At 47.5% G+C, this 18,014-nt stretch overlaps 1 protein-coding gene across 2 annotated transcripts in view; it reads left to right on the top strand.

Moving 5' to 3' along the window:
* AKNA (AT-hook transcription factor) overlaps positions 1–18,014 on the top strand; it is a 71,057-nt gene that overhangs the window by 11,704 nt on the left and 41,339 nt on the right. For both annotated transcript variants that reach the window (XM_063936426.1, XM_063936427.1), the window contains exons 4-11: positions 302–376; positions 5,137–5,293; positions 9,479–9,624; positions 10,805–10,864; positions 13,123–13,250; positions 14,718–14,916; positions 15,051–15,190; positions 15,481–15,954. In XM_063936426.1, coding sequence (XP_063792496.1) covers positions 302–376; positions 5,137–5,293; positions 9,479–9,624; positions 10,805–10,864; positions 13,123–13,250; positions 14,718–14,916; positions 15,051–15,190; positions 15,481–15,954 — 1,379 coding nt within the window. The remainder of the gene's footprint in view (positions 1–301; positions 377–5,136; positions 5,294–9,478; positions 9,625–10,804; positions 10,865–13,122; positions 13,251–14,717; positions 14,917–15,050; positions 15,191–15,480; positions 15,955–18,014) is intronic.

Genomic DNA, 18,014 nt, shown 5'->3' with positions numbered 1-18,014 from the left:
ATAGGACACCTCCCCTCCCAACTCTCAATCTCTCAGTAAGTTTGAATCTGCCCCACCTGCAGTGCATCAAGGTGTTTGTGTGATTTGCTCCTTACTGTGAATGTGGCCCTCAGGGTGTAATATTTTGTTGTTCCTTATAACATTGTTTGCAAAGTCTGACTAATAGAAAATAACGTACGAATAGCAAGTTCTATTTCCTCTCCTACCTGCTCTCTTTACTCTCATTTCTTTAATTGACTATTACCCTTAATATATAATCTCCCTTCGTTAACCTCCCTCCCCCCTTCTCATTTCCTGACAGGAGGATTACCACAAGCTGCTCACTAAGTACGCAGAAGCTGAAAATACTATTGACCGTCTGCGACTTGGAGCTAAAGTAAGAAATGTAACCTGGACAGTATGGATTGTCTAGCTGTCAGTGCATCTGTGCCTGTAGTATATACTGGAAAATATGTTTGCCTGTAATTGGTTGCGGGAGGCAGCCATTTTGTTTGTCCTTTGACCTCAGTGAGGTTTATTAATCAGTGTGTCCTGTTTTTGGAGATTTTTTTGCTGTTGTTTTAAGTCCTTTGTCTACCCACAACGAGGCTGACCCTGATAGGGACGGGTCTGTGCGCACAGACGACGAGGATTAGCGTACAGCGAATGTGCAGATGCGATTATACATATCTATGCGTATGTCTGTCCCATAGGCGTGCGCAGCACATTTTATTAGGGGGTGCACTTTTGGAGGGGTGTGTCTAGCACCGCCTTTTGGGCATGTCTAGCACCATCTATTGACGGTCAACGCAATATAAAATATCCACCCTGGATATATGCAGATGCATTGTCAGATGTTGTGGTGTGCACCAAACAAACACCCCTGATGGCACTCACTGCAATTACACTGCTCCTCCTCAGCCTGGTCTGGCTCCCCCTCTCTTTCCCCTGCAAGCTGCAGCATCTTACTTACAAATCAGTCAATCACTGACACTGACAGACGCAGACTAGTACTGCTGCTGCTGGAAAAAACGCGTTACGTGTCAATGCTGCTGCCGACCGCCTGCCAGTATTGAATTTGTCTTCCTAAAAGGAACGCTGGCTGCATGCTGCTCCTTACCAGTGGCTGGCATTGGCATAGAATAGAAGGAGAGAGGTGGGCGTGTGTGACGGGTGGGCGTGCGAGCAGCATGATGTCATGTCACATCACGCTGTTTTTGTACATTAAGTTGGAGCCGGGAGTTTGAAAGCCAGTGGCAGTGGCTCCCTTGCTAACCCAGGCGTCCAGTCAGTAATGCAGTCCTGACAGGGTGAAGCGCAGAGGGAACAGTAATCAGCCTGGTCGGCGATCGCTGCATCAGGCATGTGAGATCGGGTGCCAGACATTAGGGGGTGCCTGTGCGCACAAGGAACCCCCCTTGCGCACGCCTATGGTCTGTCCTATCCTAAGATGTGCAGAATGCAATCGCATTAAGCCAAACTGTTTTGTGGGAGTGTTGGGGGGGATGGGGGGGGGGGGGGGGATTTACAAAGTTCTGAGCGTATGGGGAAGGGAAGACAGTGGGGTAATTTTACTAAGGTGGGAGATTTTTAGAACTGGTGATGTTGCCCATGGCAACCAATCAGATTCTACTTACCATTTATCTAGCTGCTTCTAGCAGATAATACATATAGTCTGATTGGTTGCTATGGGCAACATCACCAGTTCTAAAAATCTCCCACCTTAGTAAATTTACCCCAGTGTCTGATGGCTCTCTTACCCCTTGAGTGCAAATGCAGATACTAATTATGACGATTGAAGCAACAGCCATAAAATCAATGGCCCTCATTCCGAGTTGATCGGTCGCAAGGCGAATTTAGCAGAGTTACACACGCTAAGCCGCCGCCTACTGGGAGTGAATCTTAGCTTCTTAAAATTGCGACCGATGTATTCGCAATATTGCGATTACTAACTACTTAGCAGTTTCAGAGTAGCTCCAGACTTACTCTGCCTGTGCGATCAGTTCAGTGCTTGTCGTTCCTGGTTGACGTCACAAACACACCCAGCGTTCGCCCAGGCACTCCCACCGTTTCTCCGGCCACTCCTGCGTTTTTTCCGGAAACGGTAGCGTTTTCAGCCACACGCCCCTGAAACGCCGTGTTTCCGCCCAGTAACACCCATTTCCTGTCAATCACATTACGATCGCCGGAGCGAAGAAAAAGCCGTGAGTAAAAATACTTTCTTCATAGTAAAGTTACTTGGCGCAGTCGCAGTGCGAACTTTGCGCATGCGTACTAAGCGGATTTTCACTGCGATGCGATGAAAAAGAACGAGCGAACAACTCGGAATGAGGGCCAATGAGCGGCATGGGTTCCCGATTGCGTGCACACGAATCCCTGCATTAGTCCTACATATTCTTTCCTCAGCATAAGCCGAAGTGAATCAGGTTTCCGCAGCTACAGACGCTTTGCAGACTCAGCCCCAGTGGCTCAGTAGTGTCACTGTGTCCTAGTGTATCAATACTGGCACAACACAGAAAACAGCTGTACCCACTGCCAGTGCAACGGATGCACTTCACATACAGATACCGCTCTGCAGAAATCATGAAAGTGATAGAGCCTTGTTTGCATGGGTTCCAATGACAGTCAACAGGTTGACCTCATACTGTCGATATGCATTAAGTCGACACGATCAAAAGGTGGACAGGTAAAAGATAGTGGTAAAGGTCGACCGGAACAAAAGGTCGACACAAGTTTTTTTGGGTTTTCACAGTTTTTTCAACTGTTTCTTGATTTACCATCCACACGGACTATGGCGAGCCCAGAAGGGTATACATATGCAATAATTGCGGTCACATGTGATGAAACATAGAAACTGACACCCAAAAAGTGTGGCACATTTTTTGGTGTGTCTACTATTTTCATGTCGTCTCTTGACCCTGTCGACCTTTTGTACTGTCTACCTTTTCCACGTCGACCATATGGCGTTGCCCTAATGACTGTCTACATATCTAATTACTGAAGATCCTCTATGCCACACCCATTTACATATCATTGAGTAACAGACTCTAAAGGAAAGAAGTCTCCCCACTTCCCTGATGTGTCAGGCGTCATCGGCTGCCACTTCTGCCCACCAGACCCTCGGCTGTACATCAGCAGTATAGTCCAGGGAGAAGCGCTGGCATGGAGCTGGCGGTGGAAAGTCAGGTTCTGAGTATGCTTCATAGCTTTCCCCCCTACCTGGCACACTGGCGGAAGGGGAGATCCTCTGCAGATATCCTGGCGTTTGCATTGGCATGGTAGGCACACTGTGGCATCAGTAGCTCTTGATGGTGCCTAGCACAATGGGCTCGTTATATCACTTGTGAAAGGTGTGGGGAAACCACCAGACTTCATATAAAGGCTTCCTGTGAGGTTGCGCTGGTTGCACTGTTCCAGTCATAGCTAACGTCTCAGACGAGATAAATAATATTGTAGCACATAAGAGAGAAATAGATTCCATCTGGGTGTGGTATGGAAGGTAGATAGTAACTAGGTCGAAAGTGTCTAGGTCGACCACTATTGGTCGACAGTAACTAGGTTGACAGTGTCTCCAGGTCAACAGGGTCTTTAGGTTGACAGGGTCTAGGTCAACAGGTCAAAAGGTTGACATGAGTTTTTTATGTTTTTTTGGTGTTGTTTTCTTCGTAGAGTGACCGGGAACCCCATTTAGTGCACTGTGTCCCCTCGCATGGCTCGCTTCGCTGGCCATGCTTCGGGCAAGGTGCCTCGTTCCGCTACCGCTTTGCTTGGCACAGTTTACCGTTCCAATCGTAGTCCACGTGGACCGTTAAGTATGAAAAGGTTAAAAAAAAGAAAAAAATGTGTGAAAAACTCACGTCGACCTTTTGACCTGTCGACCTAGAAACCCTGTCGACCTAGTTACTGTCGACCAATAGTGGTCGACCTAGATAGTGACAACCTAGTTACTGTCGACCTAGAGACCGGATCCCATTCCATCTAGTATTCTATGCGGATGCCCTTTCATAATGACGTACAGAGAGCTCAATTCTGCGGCAATCCTTGACAACTAATCAAATGGTAGTTTTCATTAGGTGAACTGGGCTGGTCCAGCAACTGTGTATGTCTGCAGGGGTTCAGTATGATATCCCAGCTGACGGGATGTCGGCTGTCAGGATCCCGACATCGGCATCCCGGCAGCTGCAATACCGGCAGCGAGCTCAGCGAGTCCCCTCGCCATGCTTCTGACCCAGTGGAGAGTTCTGTTCTCCCTCGTGTGGTGGCGTGGACTCACCACCCAAGAGGGAATACCAGGGAGCTGTCGGTATACCGACCGCCGTCATTTTACCGGCTGTCAGGATTCCGGCGTCAGGTATATTAACTGCATCCTGTTTGCAGTATGTTATTAAACAGGTATTATGTACCCGTCACATTGGTTTTATAATATCATTGTGTTGGCTACTTTGTAGAACTGTATACACTTACATACAATGGTCCCGATTCAGGTCCCATCGCTATTCTGTAAACTACGCAATGTACGGAACATTGCGCAGATGCAGGACCCGTAACTGTGCATGTGTAGCACGGGTCCTGTGACGTCGCTTGCAGAAGTCATGTGATTAACAGTCTGCACCCGTTTGGGGTGGGGAGGGGGCGTATCGTTTCCGTTTTGTGGGAGTGCCAAGGACAGGATCTCCTTTTTCCTTGTGGGAGTGCCGAGGCCGCGATCTCCATCTTACAAGGCAGGTTTCCTGGCCTCAGCAACGGAGCTGCAGCCGCCAGCCTGCGTATCCGGAGCCTTACTCAGCCAGCCAATGGTGTCGCAGAGTGATCTGTTGCTACATCCTAGAACGCAGGACTGGATCACACATGCATGCAGGGGGCGTGTACTTATACCGGACACCTCCTGCTGCATTACCATATCCAAGGAAGCAGCCATGATACTTTATAACACCACATCTGATATCCGGACCAATGTACTTACAATAAGATGTACTTATCCATTCCTGTGCTGTGCGTCTCTGCTAATCCCAGCTGTCAGTCAGCAGGTAGGTCGCCATGCTCTAGTGTACCCACTCCCACAGATCACCCCCTGTGCTGTCCAGACTGACCACACTGCATCTAAAAGCAGTGGGACATCAGTAACTGCACCTATAAACCATCCTCTCTTTCTCTCAGGTGCATCTCTACTCAGACCCTGCACAGCCCAGTCACAGTGTTCAGATGGGAGCAGTCTTCCAGGGTTCAAAGGTTATGGAGTTCACTATACCCCACATACAGACAGCGACGCTCACCCCAGCAAATGGCCATCATGGGGTTACAGGAGGGGACACTGGTAAGTGAAGTGATCAGTAGTTAGCCCATTGGTGTATAAGTATGCCTGCATACAACCAATAACAACTTTCCTCTCTGCTGGTGACAAAAGAGTGACCAATGGGCTGCTTGCATCGGTTAGGTACATTCTCTGTTAGAGCATACTTATCGGATCCCCCTCCTCAATGCTTAAAGGTTTTCCCTGGGAATAAAATGTTCAGGTCCCAACCTCCGCCATAAATAAGTGCATGCTGTGACTGCAGTACAGTGCCGTAACTAGACATTTTTAGCGATGTGTGCAAGAAACGGTATCGGCGCCCTCCTTATGTAAGATAGGGGCAGTGCGCGCTATAGGGGCGTGGCTTCATGGGGAAGGGGTGTGGCCACAAAATACTTCAATTCATATTACGGTGTACAGTAGTCTCCATTATTCAAATTACGCCACACAGTAGCGCCACTACACAAGGTAGAGCCCCTTTTACACATTACGGCAGACAGCGTCCCCTTTTTACACATTACGGCAGACAGCGTCCCCCTTTTTACACATTACGGCAGACAGCGTCCCCCTTTTTACACATTACATCAGACAGCGTCCCCCTTTTTACACATTACGGCAGACAGCGTCCCTTTTTACACATCACGGCAGACAGCGTCCCCCTTTTTCCATAAAATAATTAAATTCATATTACGGTGTACAGTAGTCTCCATTATTCAGATTACGCCACACAGTAGCGCCACTACACCAGGTAGAGCCCCTTTTACACTTTACGGCAGACAGCGTCCCCTTTTTACACATTACGGCAGACAGCGTCCCTCTTTTTACACATTACGGCAGGCAGGGTCCCCCATTTTACACATTACGGCAGGCAGGGTCCCCCTTTTTACACATTACATCAGACAGCGTCCCCCTTTTTACACATTACGGCAGACAGCGTCCCCTTTTTACACATTACGGCAGACCATCCCCCTTTTTCCACATTACGGCAGGCAGGGTCCCCCTTTTTAAACATTACAGCAGACAGCGTCCCCCTTATTGCACATTACGGCAGACAGCGTCCCGCTTATTACACATTACGGCAGACAGACAGTCAGAATAGATTATACTTACTGTGTCCGCTGACTCAGGCAGTCAGGTCCTTCGGTGCAGGCAGTCAGTCAGGCAGATCCCGGGCAGACAGGGAAGGAGGAGGAGGGAGCCGCAGCAGCGCGCTGTAATTGGTGGCGGCGCCGCTGCAGCTGTCCCTCTGCTTCCACATTGGCTGGCCACTGCTGCTGTGAATGCTGGGATGAGGGAAGCGCAGCACACAGCACAGGCGGCTTGTAATGAGTCAATTTGACTCATTACAGTGCCGCTGACTTTAGGGAATGCGGGAACTTGCGCCCTCAGGGCGACTGCGCTGTGAGCCAGACACACCTAGCACACACGTAGCTACGGCACTGCTGCAGTAAGACTCTTGTGCCTATCTTAACTATTTATGGACAATTTTTGGCAAATTTCAGTGTTAATTAGCTGATGTGTCTGTTATTCTAACTTAACCCCTTAACCTATCTTACATTGCTGGCTAAATATATTCTCTCGTAGAGTTTGCTTATTGGTTCCTGAAACATGCAACAATTATGCTCCGCTGTTGGTTCAGTGGGTATGTGCTTTATGGGTAGCAATAGTCTCCCGCCCCAACCGCAGAGTCATCAAGTCAGTATACGTTTTTGGAAACATTTATTTTTCCACTGCGGAGTTGTATAGAAACATAGAATTTGACGGCAGATAGGAACCATTTGGAACATCTAGTCTGATGAGATGCTAATAGCTAGCCGCAACAGCTATCCACCAATCAGAGGCCCTCATTCCGAGTTGTCCGCTCGCTAGCTGCTTTTAGCAGCATTGCACACGCTAAGCCGCCGCCTACTGGGAGTGAATCTTAGCTTAGCAGAATTGCGAATAGAAATTTCTTTGCAGTTTCTGAGTAGCTCAGGACTTACTCTGCCACTGCGATCAGTTCAGTCAGTTTCGTTCCTGGTTTGACGTCACAAACACACCCAGCGTTCGCCCAGACACTCCCCCGTTTCTCCAGCCACTCCCGCGTTTTTTCCGGAAGCGGTAGCGTTTTTTCACACACTCCCATAAAACGGCCTGTTTCCGCCCAGAAACACCCATTTCCTGTCAATCACACTACGATCGCCTGAGCGATGAAAAAGCCGTGAGTAAAAATACTAACTTCATAGCAAATTGACTTGGCGCAGTCGCAGTGCGGACATTGCGCATGGGCACTAAGCGGAAAATCACTGCGATGCGATGAAATTTACCGAGCGAACAACTCGGACTGAGGGCCAATGGTGGGAACTTTGTGGTCAGCGGTTGACCGAAAGTAACCTCACCGCTGACCACAAAGTTCCCACCATTGGTTATAATGGAGCGCATAGGCGCTACATTGTAACACTGCCGTATGCTGCCTGTCATACACTACAGCACACAGCCTCCGGCACCCCCCCCCCCCCCCCCCCATCCCCCATATTTGGCACTAGTAATGCGATGAACATGTCACAAAAAAAGGCGTGGCTTCACATAAAGGGGCGTGGCATTGTCGGAAAAGACTACCTTATACCCCAGTTTTGCAACCTGCACGCCCAGACGTTAGCCACCACAGGAACGAAAAATAATCCTGATTCATGCCCCTTACATTATTTGTAATTTTTCCTCTTTATAGTAATGCCCAGTATACATTATGCAATATACTGCAATGGCCCTTAGACAGTATGCCACACACAATAATGTACATGACACAATATGCACACACCGTAATACCCCCGACACATTATGCCTAACACCGTAATGCCTGTGACACATTATGACAGGAATAGCAATGCCCGTTATACATTATGCTACACACTGCAATGCCACTGATACATTATACACATACAATGCCTGTGACACATTATGACACACACCGCAATGACCCTGAGACATTATACCACAATGCCCGTGATATAGTATACCACACACCGTAATACCCGACACATTATGACACACCGCAATGTCCGTGATAGATTATGCCACACACGTAGCTACGGCACTGCTGCAGTAAGACTCTTGTGCCTATCTTAACTATTTATGGACAATTTTTGGCAAATTTCAGTGTTAATTAGCTGATGTGTCTGTTATTCTAACTTAACCCCTTAACATATCTTACATTGCTGGCTAAATATATTCTCTCGTAGAGTTTGCTTATTGGTTCCTGAAACATGCAACAATTATCCTCCGCTGTTGGTTCAGTGGGTATGTGCTTTATGGGTAGCAATAGTCTCCCGCCCCAACCGCAGAGTCATCAAGTCAGTATACGTTTTTGGAAACATTTATTTTTCCACTGCGGAGTTGCATAGAAACATAGAATTTGACGGCAGATAGGAACCATTTGGAACATCTAGTCTGATGAGATGCTAATAGCTTGCCGCAACAGCTATCCACCAATCAGAGGCCCTCATTCCGAGTTGTCCGCTCGCTAGCTGCTTTTAGCAGCATTGCACACGCTAAGCCGCCGCCTACTGGGAGTGAATCTTAGCTTAGCAGAATTGCGAATAGAAATTTCTTTGCAGTTTCTGAGTAGCTCAGGACTTACTCTGCCACTGCGATCAGTTCAGTCAGTTTCGTTCCTGGTTTGACGTCACAAACACACCCAGCGTTCGCCCAGACACTCCCCCGTTTCTTCAGACGCTCCCGCGTCCCAGAAACGGCTGCATTTTTTCCCACACACCCATAAAACGACAAGTTTCCACCCAGAAACACCCACTTCCTGTCAATCACACTCCCATCACCAGAACGAAGAAATTTCCTTGTTAAGCCGTGAGTAAAATACCAAACTTTTTAGCAAATTTACTTGGCGCAGGCGCATTGCGAACGTTGCGCATGCGCAGTTTGCGACTAATCGCACCGATGCGAGGAAAAATAACGAGCGAACAACTCGGAATGAGGGCCAGAGTGCAGAGATTTATTTACCTGGTATGGCAGCTTCCATCATATCCTGTTTCCTGGATGGATTGCTGCCCCTTCATCATTATGTGTTAACTCCTCTGAATTCCTCCTGAAATAGCCTGGCTCCTTATTGCTCTGTAAGCTGGGCACACACTATGCAGTTCTTGTGCCATCCTGTCAGATATTGTGTCGCTGTATAGAGTCACAAAAATATAATTAATGAAGACTTTCTTTATGTAGATGTAGATTCTTTCCCCCCTGCAATACCTGCCGGGTCACCCACTGAGCCCACTCACGATAACACCTCTGGTTTGTTGCCGTCCCTACATCCACCTGAAGACGTCACTTCCACCCTTATGTCACACTTGGAGACCCTTCACCAAGAGGTTAGTGCTGCGCGTATTGTTTTCTGCATCTTTGACTCCAGTCATTATTATTTGGTGCTATAATCATTAATGTCTGTAGTAAAAAAAACGTAGTACTGTCTCAGCTGGAGTTTGTCTGGGGCATTTATTGTCATTGTTTAAGACTTAGGGGTTTATTCAATGTGCAAGTTGCCACTTCCCGGCGTGTGTAAGCCCGAAATTTAAAAGGGCAATGCTCTTAATTGCAGAACACCCCTTGATTTGCTATTAAAAGCATTGGCCTTTTAAATTTTCGGGTTTAAACATCCAAGGAAGCAGCAGCTTTTACAGCCGCCACTTGGTCCTTTGCCAAGGTCACATTTGCCATCAATTGCAATGCGCAAAGTGCTTTTATGTATAAATGTATAGGCATAAAATGTCTCCGTACCTACATATGTAATACTTTCCCTATTTTTTCAGGGCTGCTCAAACATACAAATCCCAGCTGCAGCGCGGTTTTATTTATTTTATTGTACTTACATATGTGCTGCAGGTGTTCTGCTATCACTACACTTATCGTTTAACTATTATGATTCTTTAACACTAATTTCCTTACGGAATAACTTGGGGATAATGGGAAAATAGCCAATTTTATACATGATTTTGTGCCAGTGATTTCCAGTTTGCTCCACCTGTGAAGGGAGCACCTGGAAGATTGTCCACCCTGTTCCCCATTTGTTCATTTCACTTTAGGGAGCAGTCCAAACATGATCGAAGGCAATTTATTTGTTATTGTCTTCTTATCACACCGCCATATTCTGTAGCGCTGTACAGAGATTTACACTAAATTCTCTGGCACACACAGGTCCTATTTTTGTCATCATCCAGGCAACCTACCTGGATGATTTGGACCTTTGGTGGAAACTAAGCAAACTTGGGGAGAACATACAAACTGCACACAGGAAGACATATGAGGCCGGATGTAATTCCGCCTGGTTTTGGCTTATAAGTGATTGCCCCTTTAAAAAAAACATCAGAGTTCGGCACGGCCCCCGAACTTGGGGTGTCATTACATCCTGCCCATGATCTGAAATGAACCCATGGTGCCAGCTCTGTGATTCCCTGTGCTTCCAGTGTACTTTTAGGTGGCATTTTAACTTTTGCCGACATGTATATTTCTGCCGTGGACCAGTAATCCTCAGAAATGCTGCTTTATTTGCAGGTTGAACTTTTTGAAGAATTGTTGCACGGGGGTAATTTGACTCCTGAAGAACAGCAACAGGTAAAAATTGGAAAAATATGGAAAAATTGTTATACCAAGGTATACTATAGGGGCTTTGATGTGAGTTGCTTTACCTAGCAGCTGCCCAAAAAGTAATGCTTGTTGCCAGGGGTTTCATGCACTGGGCGTGTATGGCTTATTGCCAAGGGGTAATGCTTGTTATCAAGGGTTTAATGCGCTGTGTGTGTAATGCTCATCGCCAAGGGGTAATGCTTGTTGCCAGGGGTTTCATGCGCTAGGTGTGTAATGCTCGTTGCCAAGGGGTAATGCTTGTTGCCAGGGGTTTCATGCGCTAGGTGTGTTATGCTCGTTGCCAAGGGGTAATGCTTGTTGCTAGGGGTTTCATGTGCTAGGTGTGTAATGTTCTTTGCCAAGGGGTAATGCTTGTTGCCAGGGGTTTGATGCACTAGGTGTGTAATGCTCGTTGCCAAGGGGTAATGCTTGTTGCTAGGGGTTTCATATGCTAGGCGTGTTATGCTCATTGCCAAGGGGTATTGCTTGTTGCAGGGCTTTCATGTGCTAGGCGTGTAATGCTCGTTGCCAAGGGGTAATGCTTGTTGCCAGGGGTTTAAGGATGCCACGGCACCAGTGCTACCCGGTGCTATGCGCTCAGCTCCTAGGTCCTGGAACTTCCTGGCCGTACGATGCTAGAGGTCAAGTATGACCTCTAGCATCTGTCTCCTCCATGGAGGCGGCCATTTTGGGAGGGACATTTTACCAGATTGACATGCGGACAGCTAGCCCGCATGTCAGTCAGTACTAAATCAGCGGTGGCGACCCCACAGCCCTGCGCCACCAAACCCCTGCAGTGGCTGCGGGTCTGGTAGTTACGCCACTGTAGACAATAGAAGAAGAGAAGGGCTGCGCTTAAAGCAATATGTCAAATGAATATTAACCAGAGAGTGAAGTAGATTAAGATATGCAATCACAGTGGATAAAATATTACCCAATAATCATGACCAGGACAACAAATAGACTTTATATGGAGTCCATTCCTAGAGATGCCCCTGTACTAGAATAAATCCGGATAATTCCAAGTGACAGATACACTGTTAGAGGAGTGCTTACTTCCAGGTATCGTACTCACATAGGGGGTCATTCCGACCCGTTCGCATGCAGCGGTTTATCGCTGCGGTGTGAACGGGGGCGGAATGCGCATGCGCGGCGGCCGCAGTGCGCGTGCGCGACGTTGCCTGTCGCCGGGTTACGTCGCGTCTAAAGAAGGTAGCGATCGCAGAGCGGACCGCAAAGAAGATTGACAGGAAGAAGGCGTACCTGGGCGGATCCGGAGCGTTGGAGACCGTTTTCGGATAGTGGTGAGGAAAACGCAGGCGTGTCCAGCAGAACGGAGGGCGGATGTCTGACGTCAAAGCCGACTCCAGCATCGCAGAGATCGTCGCACAGGGTAAGTATGTCCAGGGCTAGTCTACTTCTGCTTGAATTTTTTTTAGCTTAGCAGGGCTGCACAAGCGATCGCAACCCTGCTAAGCTAAAATACACTCCCCCATAGACGTGGACTGTTGATCGCAGCAGCAGCAAAAAGTTGCTGGCTGCGATCAACTTGCAATGACCACCATAGTACGGTACAGCTGACACTAGTAGATCATTTAGTTGGAATCCTCTCAAAACATGTCACAGATTCTTCCAGAGGTTCCAGGGGCTGGTTTGGGCTCTTGTAGTCTCTACAGTCCTGATGTGGATGGGCATCACTGACGCGTTTCGCTGCTTTTGCATGCAGCTTTGTCTTCTGTTGTCTACAAGCTTTCCATTATGAAAGCCCATCGTAAGGAACATGAACATGACATGTCTGACTCAGCCCTTCTACGTGTGAACCAATGATTCCCAGTACTCAGTCCTCAAGTCACCCTAACCGTTCAGGATTTTATGGATAGCACAGGTGACTTAATCAGTACATCAGTCAATTTGATTTAACCATCTGTGCTCAATCATTGATATCCTTAAAACCTGGACTGTTAGGGTGCCTAAAGGACAGAGTTTGGAAAATGCTGCCTTATACCATTTATACTACAATTTCTTACATTACAAGTGCAGCTTTTACATATTTGCTATAATATCCAATTCTTTTATCATCCTTTCTATCATCATGAAAGCTATACTTATCCAAATCCATGAATTATACCTTGAATATCTTACATGCTCCTTATCAATTATACCTGGCATATCAAGTTATGCCTCATGCTCTATCACCTGATGTCTACATGCTGGGATTCATACTGTGTTCTCTCTGATTCCTCCAGGCAGTGAGAGAGCTCCGCAGTTCCCTGGATGTGCTGGAACGGAGATATTTAAAGGCACAGGAGCAGTATCGCCAGGAGCAGAGACACAATGGTACTGGTCACCTGCCTATGGAGCTAGATCCACAAAGGTGAGGGTGGAAGATGAACATCAGTTAGTGTAGGCGGTGCAGCCAAGGGGTGGTGTTCAGTATGCCGGCTATTGGGATCCCGGCGCCGGAGAACGGGAGACCATTTTGATATAAATTGTATTGGGGCAAGACAATTTTTCTATGCAGAGCAGCTAGGTACACATCGTCAGCTTTTTTAGGTTGTCATGACAATCGGGGCATTTTTTTGACAAATTGAAGACTCCAATATCTGAGTTACACACCAAGATATTTTTTTAAGTAACCAATTTTCCGGCACACCTCAATGAGTTTGCATGTGCCTGCCTCTACAATGAAGAAGACGTAGTCATGGAAAAACGTGGTCAGATTTTTGAGAATGCTCACACACTGCAGGATATTGGGAGATTATGGCAGAGATTGTCGCTCCTTACCGATCGAGCTGATTATTGAACAGTCGCGTGGGCACATTTTCCCGATTTATCGCTAAAACGATTGTTCATACACAAGAAATCAGGGCGATTCCCTGATTATTGGGAAATTGGTACAATTATTGTATGGTGTGTACCTAGCATTGTTTGTAAACTTATCAAATAACACTGCAGTCGTCCTTTTACAGCGAGTGCTTTGCTGCTGAGAAAAATATCTTGTCCTCAACTATGTGGCAAATGTACTATCAAGGCGTGTTATCTTAAGTGCATGTATAAAGTATTTGTCAGTATTAATGTTGACTCTTATATAAAGAAACCTGTATTTTAGGTTGAGTTGTCTGTTAAGGTTAGGTACGGGATCCCAGCGGTTGGAATCCTAGCGTCGCTATTCTGACTGCCAGGATCCGGACTACATCCAGGCCCTCATTCCGAGTTGTTCGCTCGCTAGCTGCTTTTAGCAGCATTGCACACGCTAGGCCGCCGCCCTCTGGGAGTGTATCTTAGCTTAGCAGAATAGCGAACGAAAGATTAGCAGAACTGCTACTAAATAATTCCCTGCAGTTTCTGAGTAGGTCCAGACCTATTCCTAGACTGCGATCACCTCAGTCCGTTTAGTTCCTGGTTTGACGTCACAAACAGGCCCTGCGTACGGCCAGCCACTCCCCCGTTTCTTCAGCCACTCCTGCGTTTTTACCTGGCACGCCTGCGTTTTTTAGCACACTCCCTGAAAACGGGCAGTTTCCGCCCAGAAACATCCACTTCCTGTCAATCACACTACGATCACTTGAGCGATGAAAAAAAGTCGCTCGACCTTGTGTAAATCTACAAAGTTTTGTGTGAAAGTACTTAGCGCATGCGCGCTGCGTACCATTTTTGCAGTTTTCTCACTTGATCGCTGCACTGCGAAAATCGGCAGCGAGCGAACAACTCGGAATGACCACCCCTGTCTGTTAGTATAAGCAAATCCCTGCGTCATCACCCGAGACACCAATTTCAGCACCATGTGACCATTCTTGCTCCACTTCCGCTTGCTCCTCTAATTTGAATTATGTCTCCACAGGGAACTAGGAGAAGTCATATTCCAACTGGGAGTCCAACTTGATGAGCTGCAGGAGAGAGTACACAGTTCTGCCCTGTCCTCTCCAAACAGCCAATTAAAAAAGAGTTCAGGGGACACAATTACGACTCACCATTTAGGAATCGCCCCAGTGCCGTCAGCTGTGGTGCCCGTTCCAGCTCTTCAGACCCCCTACCCACAGGTGTGTAAAACTGTCACATACAACAGTCTTTCTATACTTCCTGTAATCCAGACCTGGTGGTGCATCACCCAGCAACCTACGCTCCAGTACTAGGCCCATGTCACACTATAACCCTTACATAACTATTCCTGCAGGACTCCTCTCCAGAGCCCCCCGGACTCTCTGCTGGAGCTGTTGAGGCACAGAATAAGGAGGATCCTGCGGAGTATTTACCTCAGCCTCTGCGCTACAAGCACATGCAGGTGGAGAGAGACTATGGCACCTTGCTGTCCACGTGAGTGTTCCAAGATACTGATCTCCTGGGGTGTATAAGCCAAGTGTCTATGTTTTGGGCACATGTGTAATGTATTTGCAGACTTTTCTTCTGCCAAGTAATGGTGGGACTAGACTAAACCAAGGGTTTGCGTTCATTCAAAAGAGTGTAGGTACGTTAACTTACCTCATAGGTGTCCATTTTGTCCTCATTTTGTTTATTCGTTATCACCATCATTCACATGTTCTCTAGTTTTAAGTATTATTACATTGCGAGGCCTATTGCCATTTGCCCTGTTATTCATACCCCAGATACAGCAGCTTCAAGTCTCTTCCTGACGCTCTGGGTGTAGAGCAAGAAGAGTGGCCGCAACAGCTCCCGCAGAACGCCCGACCACACAACCCACCCCTGGATGTCAGTTCTCAGGGGCAACCAGCGAGGTCACAGAAGCATGCACATGCTACGAGGCCACTTCTAGATCCCAGGACATCCGACAGGCCCGCGGTTCATCGGGATGATCTACAGGCTGTAAGTCCACAGGATCACCAGGCAGCTCCTAAAACTAAGTGGCACTCACATACAGCTTACCCGCAGAGGCATCCCAAGACTGTTACACTGCAGAGCAGCCAGCCGGCCGGGAGCTCCAAGGACAACCTGCATGAGAGCAGACCAACTAGTGCGACCAGCGATCAGCACTCACCATCTCCAATTGACCAGGGCAGAACACCTCCTGTAGCCAGCAGACAGAGGACCTCTCCAGAGGAAGGGAAATACTCAGTGAGAAGGTACGGGTGCCAACACTGAATGGAGATCACAAGTCATCTCTGTATATGTAATGAACTGAGACCTGTTTAATGCATTTAAGGGGAGGTGTACCAAGCTTTGGAGAGAGATAAAGTACCAGCCAATCAGCTCCTAACTGTTTGAAAACAACAGTTAGTTGCTGATTGGTTGGTACTTTATCTCTCTCCACTTTATCACTCCCCAAGGCTTAGTACATCTGCCCAATACTGTGCTCTACCTATGTCATGAAAATGTACATAACGAAAAGAAACACTTCTATCATCTATATCATGTCTACTACACATTCAGGGGGGTTAAATTAAGTGCTCGTTACCACGGTTAAAGTGCAGAGACCAATTCACTTGGGGAGCAGTCAGGATCCTGGCAGACAGAATACCGACGCTGAAATCCCGACACTATTCTGAATGCCAACACTGGCATCCAGAATGGTTGCACCATCCCGGTGTCGGAATCCCGACAGCCAGGATGCCGAACGAAGAGACGCCGTGGGTGGGGTGGGAGGGGAGGTTAGATTTAGGCTGCGTTCCAGGGGGTTAGGTTTAGGCTGTGTCCCGGGGGGTTAGGGTTAGGTTGTGGGGAGGGGTGGTTAGGTCAGGCACCCCTCTCGGAGGGTTAGGCTACAGGGAGAGGGGGAGGGTTAGGTTTAGACAGTGGGGACAGGGGTTAGGTTTAGGCACCTCCGGGGGTTGGTTAGGGTTAGGCACTAAGGGGGGAGGTTAGGGTTAGGCTGCGGGTAGGGAGGGTTAGGGTTAGGGTGGTGTATAGAGTTGAGAACACCCCTTAATCACTCCTGTCGGCTTTTTAATCAGCAGGATCCCGGCGTCGGTATTTCGAAAGTCGGGATCTCATACTGATCCCATTCACTTATCGTGATATAAGACCTAACATCCCCCATTTTGTTTGCACTTCATTGAATCTCCCCCCTGAGACTATCCCATTTATTTAATCTTCTTGTCTTTTGGTGATGCACATACCATTGAGTATAGAATGGGTATGGGCAACCCCTGGCACTAGTGACACAGGAGAGGGATTATGTGAGTGGTGCCCGCAGGGCCTGTCCCTCTCCTACTACACACGTTACACTATGCCCCCCTCCCCCTGCTCCACCTTCTTCCCTCACAGGGAGGAATGTTTCAGTGCACTAGTTCATCCCCAATCCGGAGAACCCCAGCGTGCCTGGGCCTCTGGTTAGTAATCCTGCTCACAGCCGTATATAACATGAGGTACTGACAGAACCTTGCTCTTAGTTGAAACTTCCCCTTAATAGTCTTATAAAAGGTGTGGAAAACATAGCAGTAAGTATATAATTATATATATTTCTGTATTCCCTATATATCGTATATAGGTGGTCATTCCGAGTTGTTCGCTCGTTGCCGTTTTTCGCAACGCAGCGATTAGGTGGAAAATGCGCATGCGCATGGTACGCAGTGTGCACTCGCTAAGTTATTTAACACAAAACTTAGTAGATTTGCTGGTGTTCGTGCGTCGCTTTTCAGTCGCACTGCAGATGGGTGAGTGATTGACAGGAAAGGGGCGTTTCTGGGAGGTAACTGAGCGTTTTCCGGGAGTCTGCTAAAAAACGCAGGCGTGCCAGAGAAAAACGCAGGAGTGTCTGGAGAAACGGGGGAGTGGCTGGCCGAACGCAGGGCGTGTTTGTGACGTCAAACCAGCAACGAAACGGACTGAACTGATCGCTATTTGTGAGTAGGTCTGGAGCTACTCAGAAACTGCTAAGAATTTTCTATTCGCAATTCTGCTAATCTTTCGTTCGCTATTCTGCTAAGCTAAGATACACTCCCAGAGGGTGGCGGCCTAGCGTGTGCAATGCTGCTAAAAGCAGCTAGCGAGCGATCAACTCGGAATGAGGGCCATAATTATATATATTTCTGTATTCCCTATATATCATTACCTATTTTCTAGGAAAATGTTATGAGAATATAAAGCATCAGTAAAATATATTGTCATTGGCTTTGACCAGACCCCTGTTTAAGGCTTGTTCTTATTCTGTATCCATCCATGATGAGAAGAAATAATACCCAAG

The sequence above is a fragment of the Pseudophryne corroboree genome, chromosome 8 (assembly GCF_028390025.1).
Source record: "Pseudophryne corroboree isolate aPseCor3 chromosome 8, aPseCor3.hap2, whole genome shotgun sequence".
In the NCBI taxonomy this organism is placed as follows: Eukaryota; Metazoa; Chordata; class Amphibia; order Anura; family Myobatrachidae; genus Pseudophryne; species Pseudophryne corroboree.
Note: the sequence above shows the minus strand (reverse complement) of the source record. Positions and strands in the feature narration are given on the sequence as shown.